General features: G+C 33.8%; 3 protein-coding genes across 9 annotated transcripts in view; 2 read left to right on the top strand and 1 right to left on the bottom strand.

The window, feature by feature from the left end:
• Positions 1–15,958: 15,958 nt before the first annotated feature.
• LOC116025522 (uncharacterized mitochondrial protein AtMg00820-like) lies at positions 15,959–16,273 on the top strand. Its single transcript, XM_031266760.1, has one exon. The coding sequence runs from the start codon at positions 15,959–15,961 to the stop codon at positions 16,271–16,273; it is 315 nt and encodes a 104-aa protein (XP_031122620.1).
• A 1,221-nt stretch (positions 16,274–17,494) lies between these two features.
• Positions 17,495–21,827, bottom strand: part of LOC116025229 (universal stress protein A-like protein) — a 9,949-nt gene continuing 5,616 nt past the window's right edge. Inside the window, exons 4-7 of one of the 7 annotated variants that reach the window (XR_004099628.1) lie at positions 21,156–21,374; positions 20,794–20,836; positions 18,015–19,802; positions 17,495–17,921 (exon numbers count right to left, since the gene is read on the bottom strand). Coding sequence is in view for 1 of the 7 variants with exons in the window: in XM_031266383.1 (XP_031122243.1) it covers positions 21,326–21,374 (49 nt within the window). In the remaining 6 variants the exon portion in view is untranslated. Of the gene's footprint in view, positions 17,928–18,001; positions 19,803–20,458; positions 20,837–20,924; positions 21,375–21,827 lie in introns of those variants that run through there. The other 6 variants (XR_004099629.1, XR_004099630.1, XR_004099626.1 and 3 more) reach the window with 6 other exon arrangements.
• On the top strand, positions 17,635–20,014 carry LOC116025227 (endonuclease 2). Its single transcript, XM_031266379.1, has 8 exons — positions 17,635–17,941; positions 18,048–18,152; positions 18,581–18,636; positions 18,739–18,822; positions 18,906–18,998; positions 19,283–19,350; positions 19,447–19,520; positions 19,629–20,014. The coding sequence occupies exons 1-8, from the start codon at positions 17,653–17,655 to the stop codon at positions 19,721–19,723; spliced, it is 864 nt and encodes a 287-aa protein (XP_031122239.1). The 5' UTR covers positions 17,635–17,652; the 3' UTR covers positions 19,724–20,014.

Here is a 21,827-nt window from a genome sequence, read left to right as displayed (position 1 = left end):
CCATATATATATATATATATATATATATATATATATATATATATATATATATATATATATATATATATATTAAAATTTATAAAATTAAAATTTGAAATACTAAAAATTTAAAATCAAACAGGTTAAATTCGAGCTCAAAATTGAACTCGAATTCAAGTTCGAGCCTAAATTCGAGCTTGAATTCAAGCTCGAACTCGAGCTCGAGCTCGAACAAACGAGCTGGTCGCGAGCAGCTCGAAAATTGTCGAACTGGAGATCGAGCATTAGTTCTCAAGCTCGATCGAGTTCGAGCTCGAGCTCAAGCTCGGCTCGGCTCGTTTACACCCCTAGCCAATAGCAAACTAATCTAGTCTAATAAGTGCAATGACTCCCCTCAATAAGTGCAGCCTAAATATATTTCACTTTTACTTAATATATTTTTATATTTGTAAACTAACACTAACTATATATATCGACCCCTAAAATCTGAATCCTCAGTTTTCAATTTTCACACTTTCTCGTCTCTCATTGTTTCTCTCTTAGCGGAGTAGCAAACCTATCCTTGCATATTGCATAGTAGTATTGGAGGCAGTGGAGTGAAACATTTGATTGATTAACAATTGATCTTGCGTTTTTATCTTAGTGTGTGTGTTTTTTTTTTTTTAATTCGATTGATGTTTAGGATGCTTGTTGCTGTCACTACCTTCACACTTGGTGTGTCTTACGACTGCAATGGTTCGTTTATTATTGTTATATTAAGTTTTTTTTTTATAGAAATATGTAAAAGTGTATAACGTGTAGATCATAAATAGACTCCAAGCTCATTTAAAGTCTACAATAGAGTATCTTTATTGACCTACCTACTAAATAGAACTTTAAAAAGGTTTTAGGTCAGGCCAAGCCTACTATAGGCCCAGGCTTGGTAAAAAAAAAAAAAAAAAAAGCCTACATGCAGGCTCAAGCCTTAGCCCTCAAGTTCTCATAGCAATGCCAGGTCTAATTTTTTGGCAAATTATTCTGTAGACCCGGGTCCAAAATACACAATTTACATACTGAATGTTCACAATTTATATACTGAATGTTTACAACTAAATGTGCAAAATTTACATACTGAATGTCTGTAATTTGAATTGTAAATATTCAGTATGTAAATTGTGATGAGTCTATCTTGCAAGGTGGACTTGAGTCCATGGTATAACTATTGTAATTATTCAAAGCTCCTAGCCTATTTCCATCCCTAATCTCTAGTGATTTCTTTACATTATCAATACTCATTCTAGAGGTTACGTTTTGCCTCTAAAGAAAATGACAAAATTGTCTTTGATGATGATGATTATTATTAATATTATTATTACACAAGCGCATTTTAGCCTTTATATCGCATATTCTCTTTCAAATTTCAGTAATTCTATTCCTTCTTACCAAACAATGCAATTTGAAATTTTACTTTTTTCCCATCTTATTCTTTTCTTAGGAAATTACAAATTTTTTTTTCCTCTAAGTCTCTAACCAAATGCATGTAAGAGAATAAACACCAACAAGCATTTCTTTGCTACATCTTATTTCATGATAGAATTTTAGGAGGAATTAATTAATTTGGAAGATGATTAGAATGGGGAATTCTTTGTAATCCATAATGGATATTAGCAAAGCAGTGAATGAATGCCATTGAAATCTGTTTTTGAACATTGACTAAGAGATTAAAGGGGGTGGTCTATGTGAAGCAATATAATACACGTTTAGGAGACAATTCAAATATTCAATTCCCGTATATGAACTAATCCATCTAGTCGTTATTGTCTGCATTCAAAGGTGACAATGCGACTCATTGATGGATAACTCACAAACTACTTGTGTGCAACATTTAATATATATTATTCAACATTCACGCCTTATATAACTATATACGCAATATTGAACCAAAATAATTAAAAAAGAACGATACTATCATTATCCATGTTGATAGTATCAAGTATACTTATGTATATAATTAGATATTGTAATATGGGGCAACCCCAACTTAGTTGGTAAAACAGTTGATTTGATAATTATAAGATTTCAAGTTCAAATTCTCATGGGATCAGCCTATTAATTTTCTTGGTTTGAATTAGTCAACAATAGACAACTTAGACTAATTTACCTCATTGTGATTCTTTGGTAGTTAGGGTCGCAAGGCTGCAGATTTCACCATTATGCGCCTTCAATTTATTATGTTAATTACAGACACATAATTTTCAGACCAGATTTCACAATGGAAGGTGGAGTCTGATCCATGATATAACAATTGGATCCAATATTATAATACCTTCAAACTTGAATTACTTTTGATCAAAATTATTGCTTTGCCCTGAAATCCTGATTTTATTTATTTGAAATTTATTACTGTCGAAATTTGTACTCATTCTTAAATTCTTGACAATTAATTTTCAAAAAATAGTTTATAATTATATTGCTCTTTGACCTCTACTTTCTTAAAATTTTCTTATTCCATCAATTTTCCACGAGTGGTTAATGGTTATTGGTTATCAATTTCTCTCTTTTTTATTCAACTTTTGAAATTTTATTTCAAGTAAGGTTCTAGTAGTTCCTATTCACATGCTTTTTTGAAATTCTAAATTTTGACCCCAAAACTTTAGAAACATTCTTGAAATCCGTCAATTCTTCTTCATACATCCTAAATTTCTAGTTCTCTTAATTTGGACCTTAATTTCCTTAAAATTCTAGAAAATCTCAAACTTCCAAGTTTAGATAAATTGTCGATTTATTCTTCAATTTCACAATTGGAACCTTAATATTTTTAATTTAGGCAGAAGGGTCAAATAGGCCTATGTACTACAAGTGATTGTTCATCCAGCACCATGAACTACAATATGTTTCATCTAGACCCTCAAACTTATTATTTTGGAACAACGAAACTCTCTAACCAATTTGTGACCTGTAATTGCAGGTATTACGGGTCATCTAGAGTCCCTGCCAACTCCGGCGAATCTCCGGCGGACATCCGACCAAATTCTGGCAACTAAAATCATAATATCAACGACCAACAACATTCTGGCAACTAAAATCATAATATCAACGACTTCTCTGGCCGTGCAAAAGGCATTTTTTTTTTGGGTAAATTTAGACACGGGAGCTAGCCCAGGAGGAATCATCACTTGTGTGAATCGAACCCAGGTTCTCCCAAAATTCCTCCCCACAAGGAGAGCTCACTTGCCACTTGAGCTACCCCATTGGGTTGGTTTGGTTGCTCCATAATAATAAGTTTGAGGATTTAGATAGACCATATTGTAGTTCATGGTGCTGGATGAACAATCAGTACATAGGCTTATTTGACCCTACCCTTCTGCCTTTAATTTAACACCAAATATTTCAAATTGACCCTCAATTGTTTTGGAATTGAGATTGAGCCTCATTTATTTCAAGGTTGACTCTATTAAAATTGCAATTGGTCTCAAATCTCAATTATACTTTAATTTTTCAAATTTGAAAATCTAATTCCTTCAACCAACTTCTTCAATCGATGAGAAGATAAGCTTGCATGTATAACTTGTTAATTCTTTCTCTCATCTAACTACACGGCGTATATTTACTTATATAGATTGTGCGTAAAGTTTTCTTATCCAATAGGCATTTTCCATAGAAAATTAAACTTGGAATCTTATAATTATTAAGTCAATTGTCTAACAAACTCGACTAATATTGTTTCGCTTTGTTATCAGCTTAATTGTTCATGTTTTTATTTTCTTTCTTATTTTATTTGTGATTCATGGTTGTCTTTTGATGGAAACTTCAACTTGCAAGTTGGAAGGGGAATTGTGTGGAAGTGTGAACATTGGAGAGAGTCAAAGAAGACTAAACCGTTAAGGAACAAGATAAGTTACATTCCTCTCACGTTAAAATGGTGCTTCATGTACATGTGTGTTGTCTCTTTCATCTTTCTTTTTTTTTTTTTGTTTGAAGGAAATCTTTTTCTCTTCTTAATTGAACCTCTACAAAATCCATGTGGTTGAGTGGTTGACATACTCCACTACTACTACACAAAATTCCAAAGCTAAAGCTTATTAGTATCAAAATAAATTTACTTGTGAAAATCATCATATTCTTTTATCTTGTATTTTTTATCTTGCCTATATTTGGTTTCTCCGATTCGTTTCTCATTTACATGCTACCTAGATTATTAGTAATAGTCAAAATATTAATTTCTTAAAGAATTTTATACATACCAGAAAAGAGAAATAAAATTAAGAAAATGCATTCTTTATTTTCTTTATCTTCAAATTTTTATTTTCTAAAAACATGAAAAATTTCTTCAATTAATAAAAGCCCTTGAGTTTGCCCATCTTACACATTAGCCAACTTCAAAATTAATGTTTCTTTAATAGCTTTTGCATAAGTTTAAAACCATTGTGTTATGTGTACTTACTTTGCTTTGAGGGAATTCCACTTTTATAATAGTTATGTTGATTTAGTTAATAATGTGTTATAAGTGCTATCACTTTTATTTTAAAAAATTTCACTAAAGTGACACTTTTTATTTTTCTATTACCATTACATTAAAATTTATAATTACTCATCACAAATCTTAATTAATTAAAGCTAGTAGTAGAAATTCTCTTCCTATTTCTCTTTATCATCCCAAACCACACTTCACCTATAATTTAGTGATTAGAAATGCAAAGATGTAGTCCTTTCGGGGACATCCGATAAAATTGGAACGATATAGAGAAATGCAAAGATGTAAACCATTAACATTCATTAAATTAATAAAAAATTACAAAACTTTGTATAATGGAGGTCAGTACGTAGTTTGCTTTTTGGCCATTAAAGTTTGGAGTTGGGGCATTGTTTAGGATAAAACGAGAAATAAGAGGTAAAATTTTATTAATTTTCTCTAGTTAACTATGATTTTTGAAGGGTATTAAATTGATAATTTTGTATAGATGGAAAACGAAAAGCATCAATTTGTTGAGAACGTAACAAATATACATTGAAACCTTGAACTTGAGGGTTCTTGTGCTGGGCATTACCCACACTTTATCTTTTGATCACTGAGTTATATTTCAAGAGCGTTGAGAACTGATATATACTTAAAAGTAATAACACTCATAGCAAGAAATTGGACTGTTAAATAAGAAATTGGACTGTTAAATACTTTATTACTCATAGAACACACGCGATGGACCGTGATTCACACAATTGTGTGGACCACAGTCCACGCAATAATGATTGGTGCCATTCATATATACATTGAAGATACTTGAAAAAACATACCTAGAGAGTATTTTTCATGATCTTCACTCAAATAAGTACAGTCTAAAGTGGGCCGTGGACGGTGGACGGTGGGTGGTCCACTATGGTCACAACCCGCATGATATACAAGTATTCTAAAGAAAAAAAATTTTGTCATTTTCACTTACTATCTTCAAATCAAAATATTTTTTTAATTATATTTATTAATTATTTTTAAATTGAAAAATTGCATCATGAATTAATTAAGAGCAAATATCATTTTATTCATTGATTATTATGACATTATCACAATTACTCTTATTCTTTTAATTTTGCCTCATTATGTTTTTGAATTTTATTTAATTGTCATAATTAGTGTCCCATTTAAATTTTTTTTATTTGACTATATAATAAAAATGGCTAACATGTAATTTCGTCATTCAAGTCTCATACTCGAACATGTAATTTCTCTCTCTCTCTTAAACTTTTACAATTGAATAATTAAATTGCAGTTAGCCCTATTTATTAAATTGTGAATTTATAATGACGATAAATAAGTTACCATATAATATTTGGAAAGTAATCAGAGTTATATTGCTTAGAGTGGTGAGTACAAGAATTAGAGCATGTCCTGACCTAATGAAAGATTTCCTACTTATACTAATGACTGCAACGTCTCTCTGCTCAAGTAACGGTTTCCATAGTAATGAGCAGCTAAGCCTACATTGAGTGTGGTCTTCACCATAATTGCTTCCTCTTGAATAGGTTGGTGGAATAAATGTTTTCGTTACGTGGCCCTTGGTTTCTTCGAGTGGTTCCGGGTAAGATGTCTATCCAATTCACCAAATAAGATATATATAAGCTATGCTTGGTAATACATAGAAAGTTTAAAATAATAATTTATTTTAAAATGTTATTGTAAGTAGCATTTCAAAATAAGTCAGTAGCTAATAGCTTTTAAACTAACTTATAAGTTATCCATATCAAGCAGCCTTGAAATACAGAAAATTTATGTTTTGGTGGTTAGAAAAATTAATTTAATGTAAATTATTTTGTGGCTACAACTGATGCTTTATGCTTGACTACAATTTAAAATATTTGTTCATTAATCTCTATTATTTTAATGTCTCATTGACATTTTGTTTGAGTTAAATTTAACTTCAAGTGTTGATGCTAATTTTTTATTTTTATTTTTCAAAATAAGGGGCAATTGATAAGGAGACATCGACAATCTTTGAAATTACAAGACTCTAAGGAAGATAGACCTTGAAGATCAATCTCTTATACTCTGAAGGGTGACAATAAATTAAATGTGTAGATTACTTGTTAATTTGAGTTAGTCAATTTCGTGAGAAGAGTCACTTTTGAGCATTCATTAAAAATTATGAATATATAACTTGTTATTTCTAGATGCTGCCATGATTGGGATTTAGATATTACGATTTCCAGCCAAACTTTTAAAAGAAAATTTTAAAGAAAATATAGAGGGGACCACCAGAACAAGACCTCAATTGCTTTTTTTTTTTTTTTTTTTTTTTTTTTTGAAAGGGCTTATACAAGACCTCAATTGCTAGACAAGAAAGAATTCCTAAGCCTAACAACTCCAAACCTGTCATCCCTCAATATCTAAAAGATTGTAGGATGAGGTTTCTCAAGTTCCCACTAACCTTAATCATAAATGAGCGAATCTTTACCTCTAAATTCGCTGTCTGGTTTTATTCTCTATACACAAATACAACGTAGATCTCTCATTGCTCACTTATTTCTCCCGGACAAACCTTCAACAAATTCAAGATATATATGGAAGGGGGTGAGTTCGAGATTTAGTGTAAGCGATATTGACTTTTTGTGCTTCAGTAGGTTGAAAAAGTAGTTATGAACAAATACTGCAGTGTAACAGAGTCATAGTACTAAAAAAAACTTGAAAATTCCTTTAAAAAAAATAATTAACTTGAAAATACTTTCAACTATAATATGCCTAACGCCTCTCATCCACACAATTTGAAGCCCTTTAAATATGGCTCAATCTTTAACCTGTACGACACTACATGAGCCAATATAATGTGGTAAGTGTAATCCATCAATTTGTAGCTACCATCTATCTCTATGTAGTAAGTGCCCATCAACCAACCTAACTTCTTTGACATCGAAACCCATCAACCAACCAAACTTTTAAACGTCTTTTTCACTTTTTAATGTACATAAAAATAATGATAATATGAACTTAGGGGTTTTTTTTTTTAAATGTAAAAAATGATTGGCATATAGAATTGTTCCACTAATTTGATATTGTAGTACATGCCGTCCCTATAAAGGAGGACGGTGAATCGCAAAGGTATTTTGTGGACAAAAAATGTTGGGCGGAATGTAAATGGAAGTCAAATCCCTTGGGAATATTGTAAAACATAAACGTATGCACAATTTAAATTAAAAGGCATTAAATATTACTGCTATCTTTAGTTGCTTTTCTGGATTTCTTTTGCTTTTGATGTACTAGGTGGGTTTGTTCACTCAAGGTCACCATGCCTGTCCCCTCCTCTTTTGTGTGTTCACGTTTCCGTTTCAATAAATAAATATGATGGGTCATGTAACCACGAGATCCATTTTTATTGAAAAAGTCTTGATTCAAACGGTCTGAGCGGGGTGTTTAATAGATTTTCAATATACTTATTGCCCTCATACATAAGATTGACACCTTATAGTACATTTTGGTGAAACTTGTAACTAGTACTGTCAAAGTGGGTCGAAGCCCGCGGGCCGGCCTGCACCCGCACCGCGGTGAGACAAGTTAGGGCCATAAAAAAATAGGCCCGCGAAAATGCGGGCCTAACGGAGCGGGGCGACCCGCGAGCCAAGTGGTCATTAAATATATATATATATATATATACACATATAATTATATAAATATTAAATAATTAAATACTCCCAATTTAACATTCCTAAGTCCTAAGAGTACTAATACCCTAAACATATCACAGACTCATAGTACTAATATATAATTTAATACATTATATATTATGATTCATACACTAAATATTATCATTAGTAGTTTAGTACTTTGATAGGTTTAGGATTGTTAATTTGGGATTATTTAATTATTTAATATTTATATAATTATATGTAATTATATATATATATATATATATATATATATATATATATATATATATATATATTTTTGATATGTCATTCTTGTCATTTTTATAATTTTTTTGCTTAATTTAACATGAATGTAAAAAAAAAAAAAAAAAAAAAAAAGCCGCGAGGCCTAGGGTTTTATGAATCCTAACCCGCGGGCCTAACGGGCTGGCTCGAAAAAGCCCGCCAAGAATTAGGCCCGCTGAGGGGCGGACCGGCCTGCTTTGATAGTATTACTTGTGATCCCCACACCCCATGGGAGTACATCTTATAGTATTTTGCTCATTGCTTCCTTCTTTCCTTAGCCCAATAAATTTCCATTATTCTTATTCGGCCAACACCTCATCCATAAAAATAGACACCCTGCTTGGATGGTTGGGTCAAGACTTTCCCAACCTTGGGGTCACATGCCCTCACCAGAGTATGTTATATTTTGTGTTTATTGTTGTTGTTGTTGTTGTTGTTGTTGTTGTTGTTGTTATTATTATTATTTTTTGTACTGTCTTTATCAATTATCATTGTCGAGATTGGTATAAAAATTGGTTCCACTTATTTGATGTTGTAATATCTGCCATTCTGCCGTCCATATGAAAAAGGTCGGCTTAATTACGCCAAAGTTTTTTAGCAAATATTTCATATATTATTTTAATTTATTCATATACAATCTTTATTGTTCCCAAAGTTTAATTCTTTGGACATATGTTATTGGTATACTATATAATTCCTTTAATATGTATTTGGTATTATATTTAACTCTAATGAATACAGACATACAGTACAGTACGTGTAGGTTTCAATAAATTATTTTATGCCTTTTTGGTGGTATGAAAATAGTCCCTTTTTAAAATATTTAATAGCAATGAATAATTTATTAATTAATTATGGTCTTTAAAAATAAAACAAAAATCATCAAGCCCAAAGTTAGAGAAATAATAAATGATTATATAATGTGTTATGTCTTTACTAGTGTAGCTTGGACGGTGTTTTGGTAATATTTAACACGGTAATATTTTTTTTAATTACATCTTAGAATATGAAATTTGTTATAATTATTTTATTACGTTTAAAATTAATACTTATATTCAATTACTTGTTTTTCAAAAAAAAAAATACTTATATTCTTACTAGTACTGACCACTATTCGATTGGAGTGCTTTTGTATTTAGCAGATATTTGATTGTATTAGCGAATTTAAGATAGTTAATTGTATAAGCTATTTTAATTAGTTGGTACCATTAGTGGTTTGTAACAAAATGTTTAGTAAATTAATTCTTTATTGCTAACTGATAATATAATAGGGATGTCAATCTATTCGGAAATTGATGTGTTAACCAGATAAGTCTGAAAATTTTTAGGGTTAGAATCAAAAAGTTTTAGCCAAATAAAAAATTATCTTGATAAGACCGAAATCAACAAGCCTAAGGGCCCAAATGGGTTGTCCTGAAATTTAGTGGGCTGACTCGATTGTCCGAGTCACTCAAGGCTATTCTTTGTTTCACAAGTGGTGTAGAACAAAATATATAGGGAATTTATTATATTTAAGATCATTGATGGACAATTTTAATATATATAGTCATCACTCATCACAAGTGCACGATTCGCTGTAGTAATAGTGTGCAAAAGCGGTCGATCCCAAAATGAATTAATAAAACGCAATTTAAAAACTTGAAAATAATTAACTTAACAATTTAAAGTGTTCAGAGCTAATTGTAAATCAGAATGAATTTAACCAAATGAAACTACATGTAGAAAACAAAGGAAAGAAAAATAATTGAATAACCACGAAATGAAATAGAAACGAACAAAAGAATAGATCGAGACTAGGAACATTAATCATCAATTATCACTACTAGTTCTACATATTAGTGACGATGAGGAGTGCTGCCCAGAAATTAAACTAGTAGTGTGGAATGGGTTTTAAGTGAATACATGAGTTTAATGTTGCCTTGTTGGCTTAGCAGGCCAAGCCCGTTAGGCCCGCTACTTCGCGAGCCTTTATTTATTTATTTTGGTAATCCTAACCAGCCTCACCGCGGGACGGGCTTTGGCACACTTTAACAGTACTAGAGAGGTTGTGCGTAGGGTGGGGAATGGGGAGGAGACTAAATTGTCCGAGTTGGCTAAGCTGTTTTTGCAGATGGTGCGGGGGTTTTGTGGCAAGAAATACAAAAAAGTAAAGCCTAAGAGTGAATACTCCTTCATCAATGAAATCTGTTAGTACAAAGACATGAATTCAATATTAACATACCCAAAAATCCAAAATTATATAGGTAAACTTTCAAAATGATAAATGTTACAGAATTATATATGCCCAATTAGAATTATCCGTAAACTAATTAACGCTAACGCCATCCATCCATAAACTAATAATGCAGTTGAAGCAACGTAACAAAAAGGAACGCGGTGGCCCATTACGGTGAAAGTTAATTTTGCACTTGTACGTAACGCCATCTTACGCTTCTTACTTCTTAGACCGTGAGTGGTTACGTTAATTAAATTATTTACTTTGCATGGTGATTAACCTTTGTAAATTTTGAGAATGCAATTTATCGGAGAAGAATCATAGTGACCAAGGCATCCAAGGACTCAAGACGCGAGCATGCATCTGCAAGGCCCGTGTGAAAAATACTTCAGGAAGATAGAGCATTATTCTGTTTTCTGTACGGACAAGTTTGTAAAAATAGCTAGGTGTTCCTCGGACGTTCATTTTTTAAATTTGATAATTATAAACTAATTAATACTTTAATAGTTAATACTAAAATATTAAATATTAACATTAAAAAAATAACTAGAATTGTAATTTGTATAAAGGTTTAAAGAATCAAAACGCAATTTCACAAAGTCACAACTCAAAAAGTATCAATACTAGAGGTGTTATCATATGTTGGAATTTTGTCTCTTGAGGTGTTATCATATGTTGTACAAAGTATTTAATTATGGAAAATGTGAAAGGGGAGCGAAAGTTTTTACGCTTTTAGCTATACTGTTTGTGATGACACAATTCAATTAGCTTCGGCTGTTTGGATACCACCACCGGAAGGCACACTGAAATGCAATGCTGGACAATCACATGGGCTTTGGTGCTGTGATCAGGGACCATGAAGGTAAATTTGTGACAGCGTATGGTGGTCATTTGCAATGTATTCAGGATCCTTACCTTGCTGAAGTAATGGCAGTGAAGGAAGTGCTTACCTGGCTCAAGAACCGTAATACGAGTAATGTCATGCATTGTGGAATCAAATTGTTTAAATCTTTGCTCTTGTTTTAATTCTTTAATTTGTGTAAGGACTTCTCCTATGTTGCCACATGTTGGACTTCTTATTAAGCAATGTCATTTGATTGCTAGTGACATCGGGAACGTTATTGTTCGCAATGTCAAGAGGTTAGCGAATCACGTATCTCATGTGCTTGCACGGGCGACTGGTTCTTCTTCTGCTCTTGGGGTGTGGAACTCCTCCCCACCAAGCTGTATTTCATATTTGTTTGTTGATTTACTATAATTCATTGGTTGCTTGTTTTCAAAAAAAAAAAAGAAAAAAAAAAGTAGTCAATCCTTATACCATGGATAAGTATCGGGATGCCATCACAGTACATGGTAGTTGACAATAAAAAATCACTTTTAAATATTATAATGGTCCATATTTCTTATAACATCCCGTACTAGTGTACTACATACTATTATTAAATATTACTTTATACTTCAATACTTTCGTCGATACTACGACTTTCGTGGTCCAACTTAAATGATTCACTAATATTGACAGTATTTACGTCGTTGCATGTACTACGGACTCATACAAATTATATTATTTATATTGTGCATTCATCGTGCGTGTTCTGTGCGTTTATCGTGCGTGCATTGTGCATTCATCATTCATGCATTGTACATTCCTCTGCTTAAAAATTGAGTTAGGTCTATTCTAGACAACAACCCTTAACATGGGCTTTCAAAACTTATAGGATTCTAATCGGTAGTGTTTGCTCTAAACATGGTTGATATTAGGGTCATGGTTACATGTCGGAAAGGGTGGTGGAATAGATTGCTCTAAAATTAAGTTTAGTGAAAAACTCTGACAACTTGTGGAGCAGTATGGCCCTCAGATATTAATTAATGTTCACTAAACTTAAGAAATACATCATATATTGTATTAATGATTTAATTTTGATTTTGTTCCATACACACAAGAAGCTAGGTTGCATGCCAGAAATGAAGATGGTTGAAAAGAATTAGAATTATCCGTAAACTAACGCCAACGACGTCCATCCATAAACTAATAATGCATTTGATATTGGAAGAGCTTTACATGTGCAACGTGAGGGAAGAAGGGAAAGCAGAGCAAGATATTATTTGATCAAAAGTGTTAGTATGGAAAATTGGCATATGAAATCAAATGAAATTGATTAGTGAAAATAGGCCTATGAAATCAAACAAAATTACTGAATGGTACGTGGGAAATAGTGTATGAATGCATATGCATTTAAATATGAATTATGCAAAGTGAAAGGGAAATGAAATGCATGCACTTGTGGAGTAAAGTGAGAAAAAGAAATAATGGATGCATGCATCATGTGTACGTGTGTGGAATGTGGTGCAACAAGAGGTAGTGAAATGCATGGCCAAAAACTCTTGAAATAGGATTAAGCAAATTGTGGAAATGGAATGTGTGTGATCGTGGCGCAAAGGAAAAAGAAATGCAATGATCGTGGCATAATTCGTAATGAATCAAGGAGAATAGGGAATAAGCAATATTATAAATAGGCTCATTCACAATGAAGAAAATCGAAGTTTCAGTGTTTCAAATACATATATATAGTCAGCGAGGTGCTGCGAAGAAACTTCAATACATGGAAAGATTGGTGTACTATCCGGAGAAATCAACTCCAAATTATTTCAGTACAAGCTGTGTTAAAATCCAGGTTGATTACAGTTTGTTTAATTGGTAGAATTAGTTCAAACTGTACGTATAACTTTTTCATAGAGTTGTTTTATAAGGTTAATGTTTAAATAGGTGGTAGACATAGTTTTGTAATTCGTTGAACCTTGTAATTGTAAAAACCAGCGGGTTGAGCTTTAGTGAAAAAGTTTTGGGCGTGGCCCCGCAGATTAGGAGGTGTTCTCCAACTGCGTTATCAAATTCAGCTGTGTACTTATTTTGACACTTCCTAAATTGCTTTATATTATATTATATATCTGCAATACATAATTTCAAAAAGGTTATGGTTGTTACAGCTTGCATGAGGGAGATATTCTCCTTTATATATAGAGAGAAGAAGAGGGCGGTTATAACCGATACAAGGAAATGCAAAATGGCATTAGTGTTCTTCGTCTATAGCATGCTGACCATCCTCTGCTTGCTTCGTCGTAGCCTCTAATAGTTGAAGCAGAGTAATAAAAAGGAAAGGAACGCAGTGGACCATTACGGTCCAAGTAAATGCCTTTAGCTAGCTTGTTAAATTTGCAGTTTTACCTAACGCCATGTTACGGTTCTTACTTCTTAGACGGTGGGTGGTTACGTTAAATTATTTACTTTGCTTGGTGATTAATCATTTTAAATTTTGATAATGCAATTTACAGGAGAAGAATCATAGAGATCAAGGCATCCCAGGACTCAAGACGCAAGCGCGCACGTGCGGCGCCCGTGCAGAAAATACCTTGGCAAATATTGGAAAGATGCTTTCAAGGCAAATTATGTCATGGACCCGAGTTCACCTTGCAAGGTTTTTTTGTGGTGAATATAGAGTTCAAAAATTGTGAATATAGAATTATGAAATTGTGAATATAAAGTTCTGTAATTGTGAATATGGAGTTCAAAAATTGTGAATATAGTGTTCAAAAATTGTGAATATAGAGTTTTGTAATTTTGTATATTGAGATCTGTAGAGATTTATTTTACCATATGTAAATATTCTTTTCTCATTCTTTGTAATGTGATTAATCAATCATAGGATTTCTTTACATTTATTCTCTTTGTTACCGTTAGAGTAGATAATATATATATATATATATATATATATATATATATATATATATATATGCTTAGGTTTGTTCATCTTAAACATAATCAATATACAATATTTTTGCATTCTCCAAAATGGTATCAGAGCAAATCTCTATATTCTGTAATTTTTTTTCTTCTTCTTTCTGGTTCATCACTATGGTTGAGAATTCTCAATCTTTTACTTGACGGTACAAAAATTGGCCAAGGACTCAAATTGTACCGTTTTATTTTTTTCTAACCATTGTGTTTTTCAGGACTTTTCAACGAAAAAGGAGATTGGTCAGGACTATGAACGCAACGGCCTATATTTTTTCCATCCCCCTTCATCAAGTGCATTAATCTCTACTGTACCTGCCACTTGGCACTCTAGATTTGGTCACCCTTCACATAGTGTTTTTAAGCATTTATCTTCAATATTAAATTCTTCTGACTTCCATGAACTTTGTGATATTTGCCATATGTCCAAACAAACGCGTTTACCATTTTCTATTAGTCATACTTCTACTAATGCATGCTTTGAACTTATTCATGTTGATCTTTGGGGTAAGTATTCTACTCCCACGCGCAATGGTCACCATTATTTCTTGACCATTGTCGATAATTATTCTCGTACTACTTGGACTTATTTGATGAAATACAAATCTAATGCTTATCTCTTACTTGTTCATTTCTTGGCTTATGTTAAAAATCATCGTTAAGACCTTTCGTTCCGATAATGGTTCTGAATTCACCCAAACTTCTTTTCAAAATTTATTGCTTAAAAATGGTATTTTACAACAATTTAGTTGTCCTGACATACCTCAACAAAATGGGGTGGTAGAACGCAAGCACCGACACCTCCTTAATGTGGTGCGTGCCTTGTGCTTTCAAGCTGGGCTCCCTTTGCGTTTTTGGGGCGATTGTATCTTAATTGTCACTTATCTCATCAATCGAACTCCTACCCCTATTTTAGACAATAAAAGTCCTTACGAATTATTATTTGGTCATGCTCCTAATTATCACCACTTACGTACTTTTGGTTGTCTTTGTTATGCTTCTGTTATACATCATCCTCACAAATTTGCATCTAGGGCCAGACGTTGCATTTTCCTAGGCTATCCACAAGGACACAAAGCATATCGGCTATATGATCTTGTTTCTAATAAAAAAATTTTAAGTCGTGATGTCACTTTCCATGAAAACTATTTTTCCCTTCAAAACTAATGACCCCACTTCAAAATCCACTACTTCCCTTCCCATATTACCGTTACCTATCACTCTCAATGAGGATAACGAACAACCTATTGCTATATCCGAACCACCATCTAAAGTTTCATGCACTCCTTGCCCACCTCCCAAAACCCCACCACTATCCTCCACCACGCAACAGCAATCCAACCCTTCCCTTGCCCCACGTTGATCCCAAAGACAATCCAAACCACCTGCATATCTCTCTGATTACCAATGTCACAGGCCACCTCCACCCACTCACTTGTATACCCCATTTCCCATTTTCTTAATTCCCAATCATACTCATTGCAACACTTGCATTTTATAATCAACATCACCAAAGAAACTGAACTTACTTCCTACACTATCGCTTGTAAAGATCCAAAATGAAATTGAAACAAGCAATGGAGGCTGAAATACATGCTCTTGAACATAATAAAACTTGGTCACTCACTCATCTCCCTCCCAGTAAAGCTGTCATTGGTTGTAAGTGGGTCTATCGCATCAAGTACAATGCTGATGGGTCTGTTGAACGCTACAAAGCTAGGCTTGTGGCAAAAGGGTACTCCAAACTTGACGGTTTTGACTTTATTGAAGTCTTTGCCCCGGTTACCAAACTCATCACTGTTCGAACTGTACTTAGTATTTCCGCTGCAAAGGGCTGGGCAACCCATCAACTCGATGTTTCCAATGCTTTCCTTCACGGAAAAACTATATGAGGAGGACTACATGAAACTTCCACCCGGTTTTGGGTGAAAGGAGGAGACGCGTGTTTGCCGTTTATACAAGTCCCTTTATGGCCTCAAAGAAGCTTCTCGATCTTGGTTCACCACTTTTGCCACTACCCTTCTCGAAGTTTGGTTTTCACAATCAAAAGCTGACCATTCAATATACAGAAATAGATAGCGATTAGTAATGTTTGAGTAGAATCTAAACACCGTTAAGTAATTGTTGGTGATTCCTTGAGAGAAGCGAGAGGCCCTTATTCATTGCTCTTGGCCCAAAGGTAAAAGACAACGGAAGAGTACATTAAATTTAGAAAGAAATAATGCGTATAGGCTAAGTTGAAATTGGTCTTTGAAAGTCACCCAATCTGAACATACTTTTGACTCTTATTAATAAAAACTGTTGTTTGCCGGCCATTTGTGAAGTCATTATATTGTCCCTTTCTCACGACAAGCAAACAAGATGCATATCCCTCAATCCCAACCGTTCGTTTTTGCCGTTACGGTTTCTCATGCATTTCCTTTCCTTCTCAATCACGAACCATAATCACGCCCCTTTTTCTCTTCTCATGTTTTTTCCTTCTTACCTACTTAGGGGGCGTTTGATTGATCTGAGATATGAGAATTGGAATTGGATTAACTAACAGTCAAATACTAGAACATTATTACCATACTAAAAACATGTCATTTTTTATATTGAATATGTAGATTCCTAATTAAAGTTAACTAATTTGTAATCCATGAATATAAATATTTTTTTTTTAAAAAATCCGGATGAGCAGATAGAGAGTAATAATTACAAGGTTAGAAATGTTTGGTAGTAAATAGAAATTAGAATCAAAATAAATAAATTAATAATTAAATAAAAATAAATAATTATATAAAGATATATATATATATATATATATTCTACCATGAATTCATACATGGAGGATGACCTTAAAATTTATTTAAAAAAATATTTCATCATCATTTTTTAATTTTATTGTTCAAATTAAAGTAAGCCAGGGAGGAAAAAATAAATGACATTAATGATTACTATAAAAGAATTGGTCCAATAGTAGAGTATCAAAATTGAAACAAATGTTGTAGTTACAACCAAATTCGATAATATGCCATAAAAGTGTCCAGCCAAACGCGACTTCACTACACACATCTTGCTCTACCCGATCAGAATATTCCTAATCATTTTGATACCACCATGGGAATATAAACTGAAACCAAATGTAAACATAGAAACCTAATATTTTTATCCTAATAAAAAGATCAACACCGGTTTGACCAGTACTTTAAATTTCCCAGCCTTACAGACAAGCACTAACAAATCTTGATATTTTTACAGCAAAAAATAAAATAAAATAAAGAAGGCAAGAATGGAGAAAGGGTCTAAAGCTAATTACATGGTTGTCGCGGTGGCTTTGTTGTTTCTGTTCCCGGTGGCCCATGGATGGGGAGTAGACGGGCATCTGATCGCGTGCCGGATTGCCCAGTTGCGGCTGAGTGCGGCGGCGGCAGATGCAGTTGACAAGCTGCTGCCGGCGTACGCGAAGGGGAACCTGTCGAGTATGTGTTCTTGGGCGGACAACGTTAGATTCCGGTTTCCTTGGTCGGCTCCGCTCCACTTCATCAACACGCCTGATGTCTGCAACTATCAATACAAAAGTGAGGCACAAATAAAAGCTAATTAAGCTTGATCGAAATGATGGTTGAGAGAAAAATAACCTCGAAAACGTACGTTACGTTTGATGTTTTTTCAATGTGGACGCAGGGGATTGCAAGGATGAAGATGGAGAAGTGGGGAGATGCGTTGCAGGGGCTATCAACAATTACACCACCCAGCTTGTCAGCTATGTTAGTGGCAATGATTCATCATGTGAGTTATATGGATGCTATTCTTTAAAAAACTAGTTTTCTTGCAAATTCCTGGCCCAGACCCCTGCCCGAGCCCGACACAATTGTAGAAAGATAAATCCTGGTGACGTAGTCCTTTGATCTGGACTCCACAAAGAGCTCACAACATAAGATAGTAGATGAGGGATAAACCACAGTAATTCAGCCTCCAATTAGGTGGGAAGACACCCACAAGAAACCCACTATACAGGATAGTGGAGTGTTAAATCAGGACAATTCAGCCTCTCATTAGGTGAAAGGATCAATACCCCACAGAATAGTGGAGAGATATGTACATCGGCTGTCAGGGCTGTATTCTGTATCTTTGCCCATAATTTACCACCCAGAACCAACTAGTTTTCATTCTAGTAATAAATTACCGTTGTTTAACCAATTTGGAATGATCATCAGATAATTCGACACAAGCACTGCTCTTCCTCTCTCATTTTGTTGGAGACATTCATCAGGTAAACTAATCCAAATTTCAATTCATATGTTTGAGGAATTGAAGTTGAGCCAAAAACAGATTGGGATTTGCTTATTACTTTTGCTGTTTTGGAATGTTGCAGCCTCTGCATGTTGGATTTGCCTCAGACAAGGGAGGCAACACAATTGATGTCAAGTGGTACACTAAGAAAACAGTTCTCCACCATGTAAGCCAAGCTTCACTGCAACCTCACATTATGATTCCCAGTCTGCTTAGCTTAGCTTTCTCATGTTAATTTAAACCCCACAGGTATGGGATACCAGCATAATCGAGACGGCAGAAGAGCAATTTTATGAATCTGAAGTGGAAGAACTGATCGATGCAATTCAGAAGAACATTACTGTAAACCATCTGCAACAACTAAAACTATATGTTACTATAATTTCTGCTTTACCTTCATTTTCTGTCAGACTGTTCACTTAGTAACAACAATGTTACAAGTTCGCGGCCTATTAGTCTTCTTGATTTGACCCAATCAGCTATGGACAGTTTGGGCTAGTTTACCTCCTTGTGGTATTTTGCTGGTTAGGGTCGCAAGGCCTGATTTACCTGGTGCTCACCCTAGAGTAGTGGCTGCGGGTTTTTCTGGTTACTCAAAATTTTTAAATATTTTGTCCACTTAACAGACTGGATGGGCAGATGAAGTGAAATCATGGGAGGCCTGCACCAATGACAAAGAAGCCTGCCCAGATGTGTATGTTTATATGAAGAAAACAGATTTAAAATTACTTCATTTTATGGTGTTTTCTCATCTCCACTATATGATACAAGTGTCTTCAATTCTGCACAGATATGCATCTGAAGGTATTAAAGCAGCCTGTGATTGGGCATACAAAGGAGTTAGTGAAAACTCAGTGTTAGAAGGTAACAGATCAGATCTGCATTTTCTTGATGCCATCATATCACTCAACTATATATATCTATATATCAAGAAACATATATAACATGGGGGGAAAAAATTAACCATTGCAGATCCTTACTTCTTAACACGGTTACCAGTGGTGAAATTGCGGCTAGCCCAAGCAGGGGTCCGGTTGGCAGCCATACTAAACCGAATATTTGGATAGCGTGAACGAATATAAGTCTCGTCTTCAATTGCTCGATCGGTAGCTTGCTGATACTGATGCTGGCATGGGTGTACAAATTCTGGTTCAGTATGAGTTAATAAATTTCATTTCAGAGAAATGGAAAACTTTGGATTATGCATTCACAAATCCGGACAGAAATGAAAGTCTGATGTTCTTTCTTTCTTGCGTATGGTATCAGTAATCAGTGAACAAACATATATATGTATTATTCATCTATTTACAGTTTAATTAGTATAAACATCATAAGTCCACTTGCGAGTTGATTGTGGAGGAGGAGATCCCATTTGAAATTCAAGCACACAATCAACATACTAATTACTGGGTTCACAAAAATGGCATATTCAATTCTTCAGATTGGGCCTTGGTATAGGTCTATTGGGTCATAGGCATATAAATCGACCAAATTGCATGAGAGTGATTGATGCAATGGAATGAGGGTGGGGGAAGGGTGCTGAGGGAGGATCAATCATTATTGTTTAAAAACACATAAAAAAAAATATTATTCTAACTCATAAAATACATTTTTCCAACACTAATTTTTTCAATAGATGCATTCTGTAACTTTGCTAAGTTTTACTTTATAGTGTTGATAGGTACACTCTATAGTGCTACCTTATTAGTTGCACTTTAAAAAATCAACTTACAAAAATGTCACCATATTTTTTCCTCTAATTATTTCATATACAATAGACATTTTTAAATGGTCAACTTTTATTGGTTCGTAATTCTCTCCATCAATCAAGTTTTTATTTGATCCAATCTAATGCACACACATATATCATCTTTATGATTGGTTGAAACAAAAAGGAATTTACACCATTATAGATGACGAGCTATTGAAGAAACTTTCTCTGATAGGGGCTCGCTTCTTCAAGCTCCGCCCAACCTATACAAGGTGCTGCATATTGCTTCGGCTCTATTACAAGCTATTCAAGAATCAAAATTTGCAATTGTTGTCTTCTCCAAAGACTATGCATCATCAACATGGTGGTTAGGAGAAGTTGTAAAATTCATGGAATGTAAAGAAAAGCTCGACCAAGTTTTCATACCATGATATTGAGCCTTCACATGTCAAATAAGAACATGATTTTCCTATATAAAAAAAGTAAAAGCTGATTACAATCATCCATTATAGTTAAATGCTAAAGAAACCGAGGAACTTGAAATAAAACACGAGATCAATCATCAATTTATCCAATTTTTATACAATTGACCCATCAATTTTTCTTTATTTTACAGCAATCATTAACCGTTCGATCAACTCAAATAATGAATCGATCATATTAGTTCTCCCTTTTTACATGGGAGCTTCTTCTCACATCAACCCTTCTTATTAATAATAATAATAATAATAAAAAAGTAGAATTTTGGAAGTTAAATGCTAAAGAAACCAAGGAACTTGAAAGCACACCTGTTGTACAACTTGGCCTAAACACTATGTTGATGATGCATAGTCTTTGGAGAAGACAACACTTGCAAATCTTGATTCTTGAATAGCCTTGTAGTAGAGCCAAAGTCATATGTTGCCTTTTCTCCAATATAATCGCTCGTCATCTTTAAGGATATGAATTCCTTTTTGATTCAGCCGATCGTAAAGATGGTCCACGATATTATCTTCACATCTAAAGCTCTAAGAAAACATCATAAGTTAATTTGGAATTGATTGTGAAGGATAGCAGAAGAAGAGATAAAAGCCATATTTTGGAAGTGGAGTTTCAATGCATCTGAAACCTACAAAAAACTATGGCAATCCGTGGAAATTTCATGGCAGATTCGATATCTTAGCTGGGTGCCACTCCAACTTAAAGTTGACGCAATAATAATTGATGTTGGATTGTTTTTTTTTTAATAAGGAAAATACTACTTGGATTCCTAGGTAGTTTTACTCCCTATTTTTATAACTCTTTTAATAATAACGAAAATTCGAATCTATGTATAGTAGAACTCTTTTAATAATATTACATGTAGCCAAGCATATTGTGCTCCCAAATCGACTTTCCCAAATCGAATGTCATGAGATCCAGCTTCAATGGAGGCAGGGGCGGAGCCACCCCTTGGATTAGGGGGGCCTTGGCCCCCCCAC

This window comes from Ipomoea triloba, chromosome 7 (assembly GCF_003576645.1).
Source record: "Ipomoea triloba cultivar NCNSP0323 chromosome 7, ASM357664v1".
NCBI classification, from domain to species: domain Eukaryota; kingdom Viridiplantae; phylum Streptophyta; class Magnoliopsida; order Solanales; family Convolvulaceae; genus Ipomoea; species Ipomoea triloba.
The sequence above is the reverse complement of the archived record's forward strand: the minus strand, read 5'-3'. Positions and strand labels throughout refer to the sequence as shown.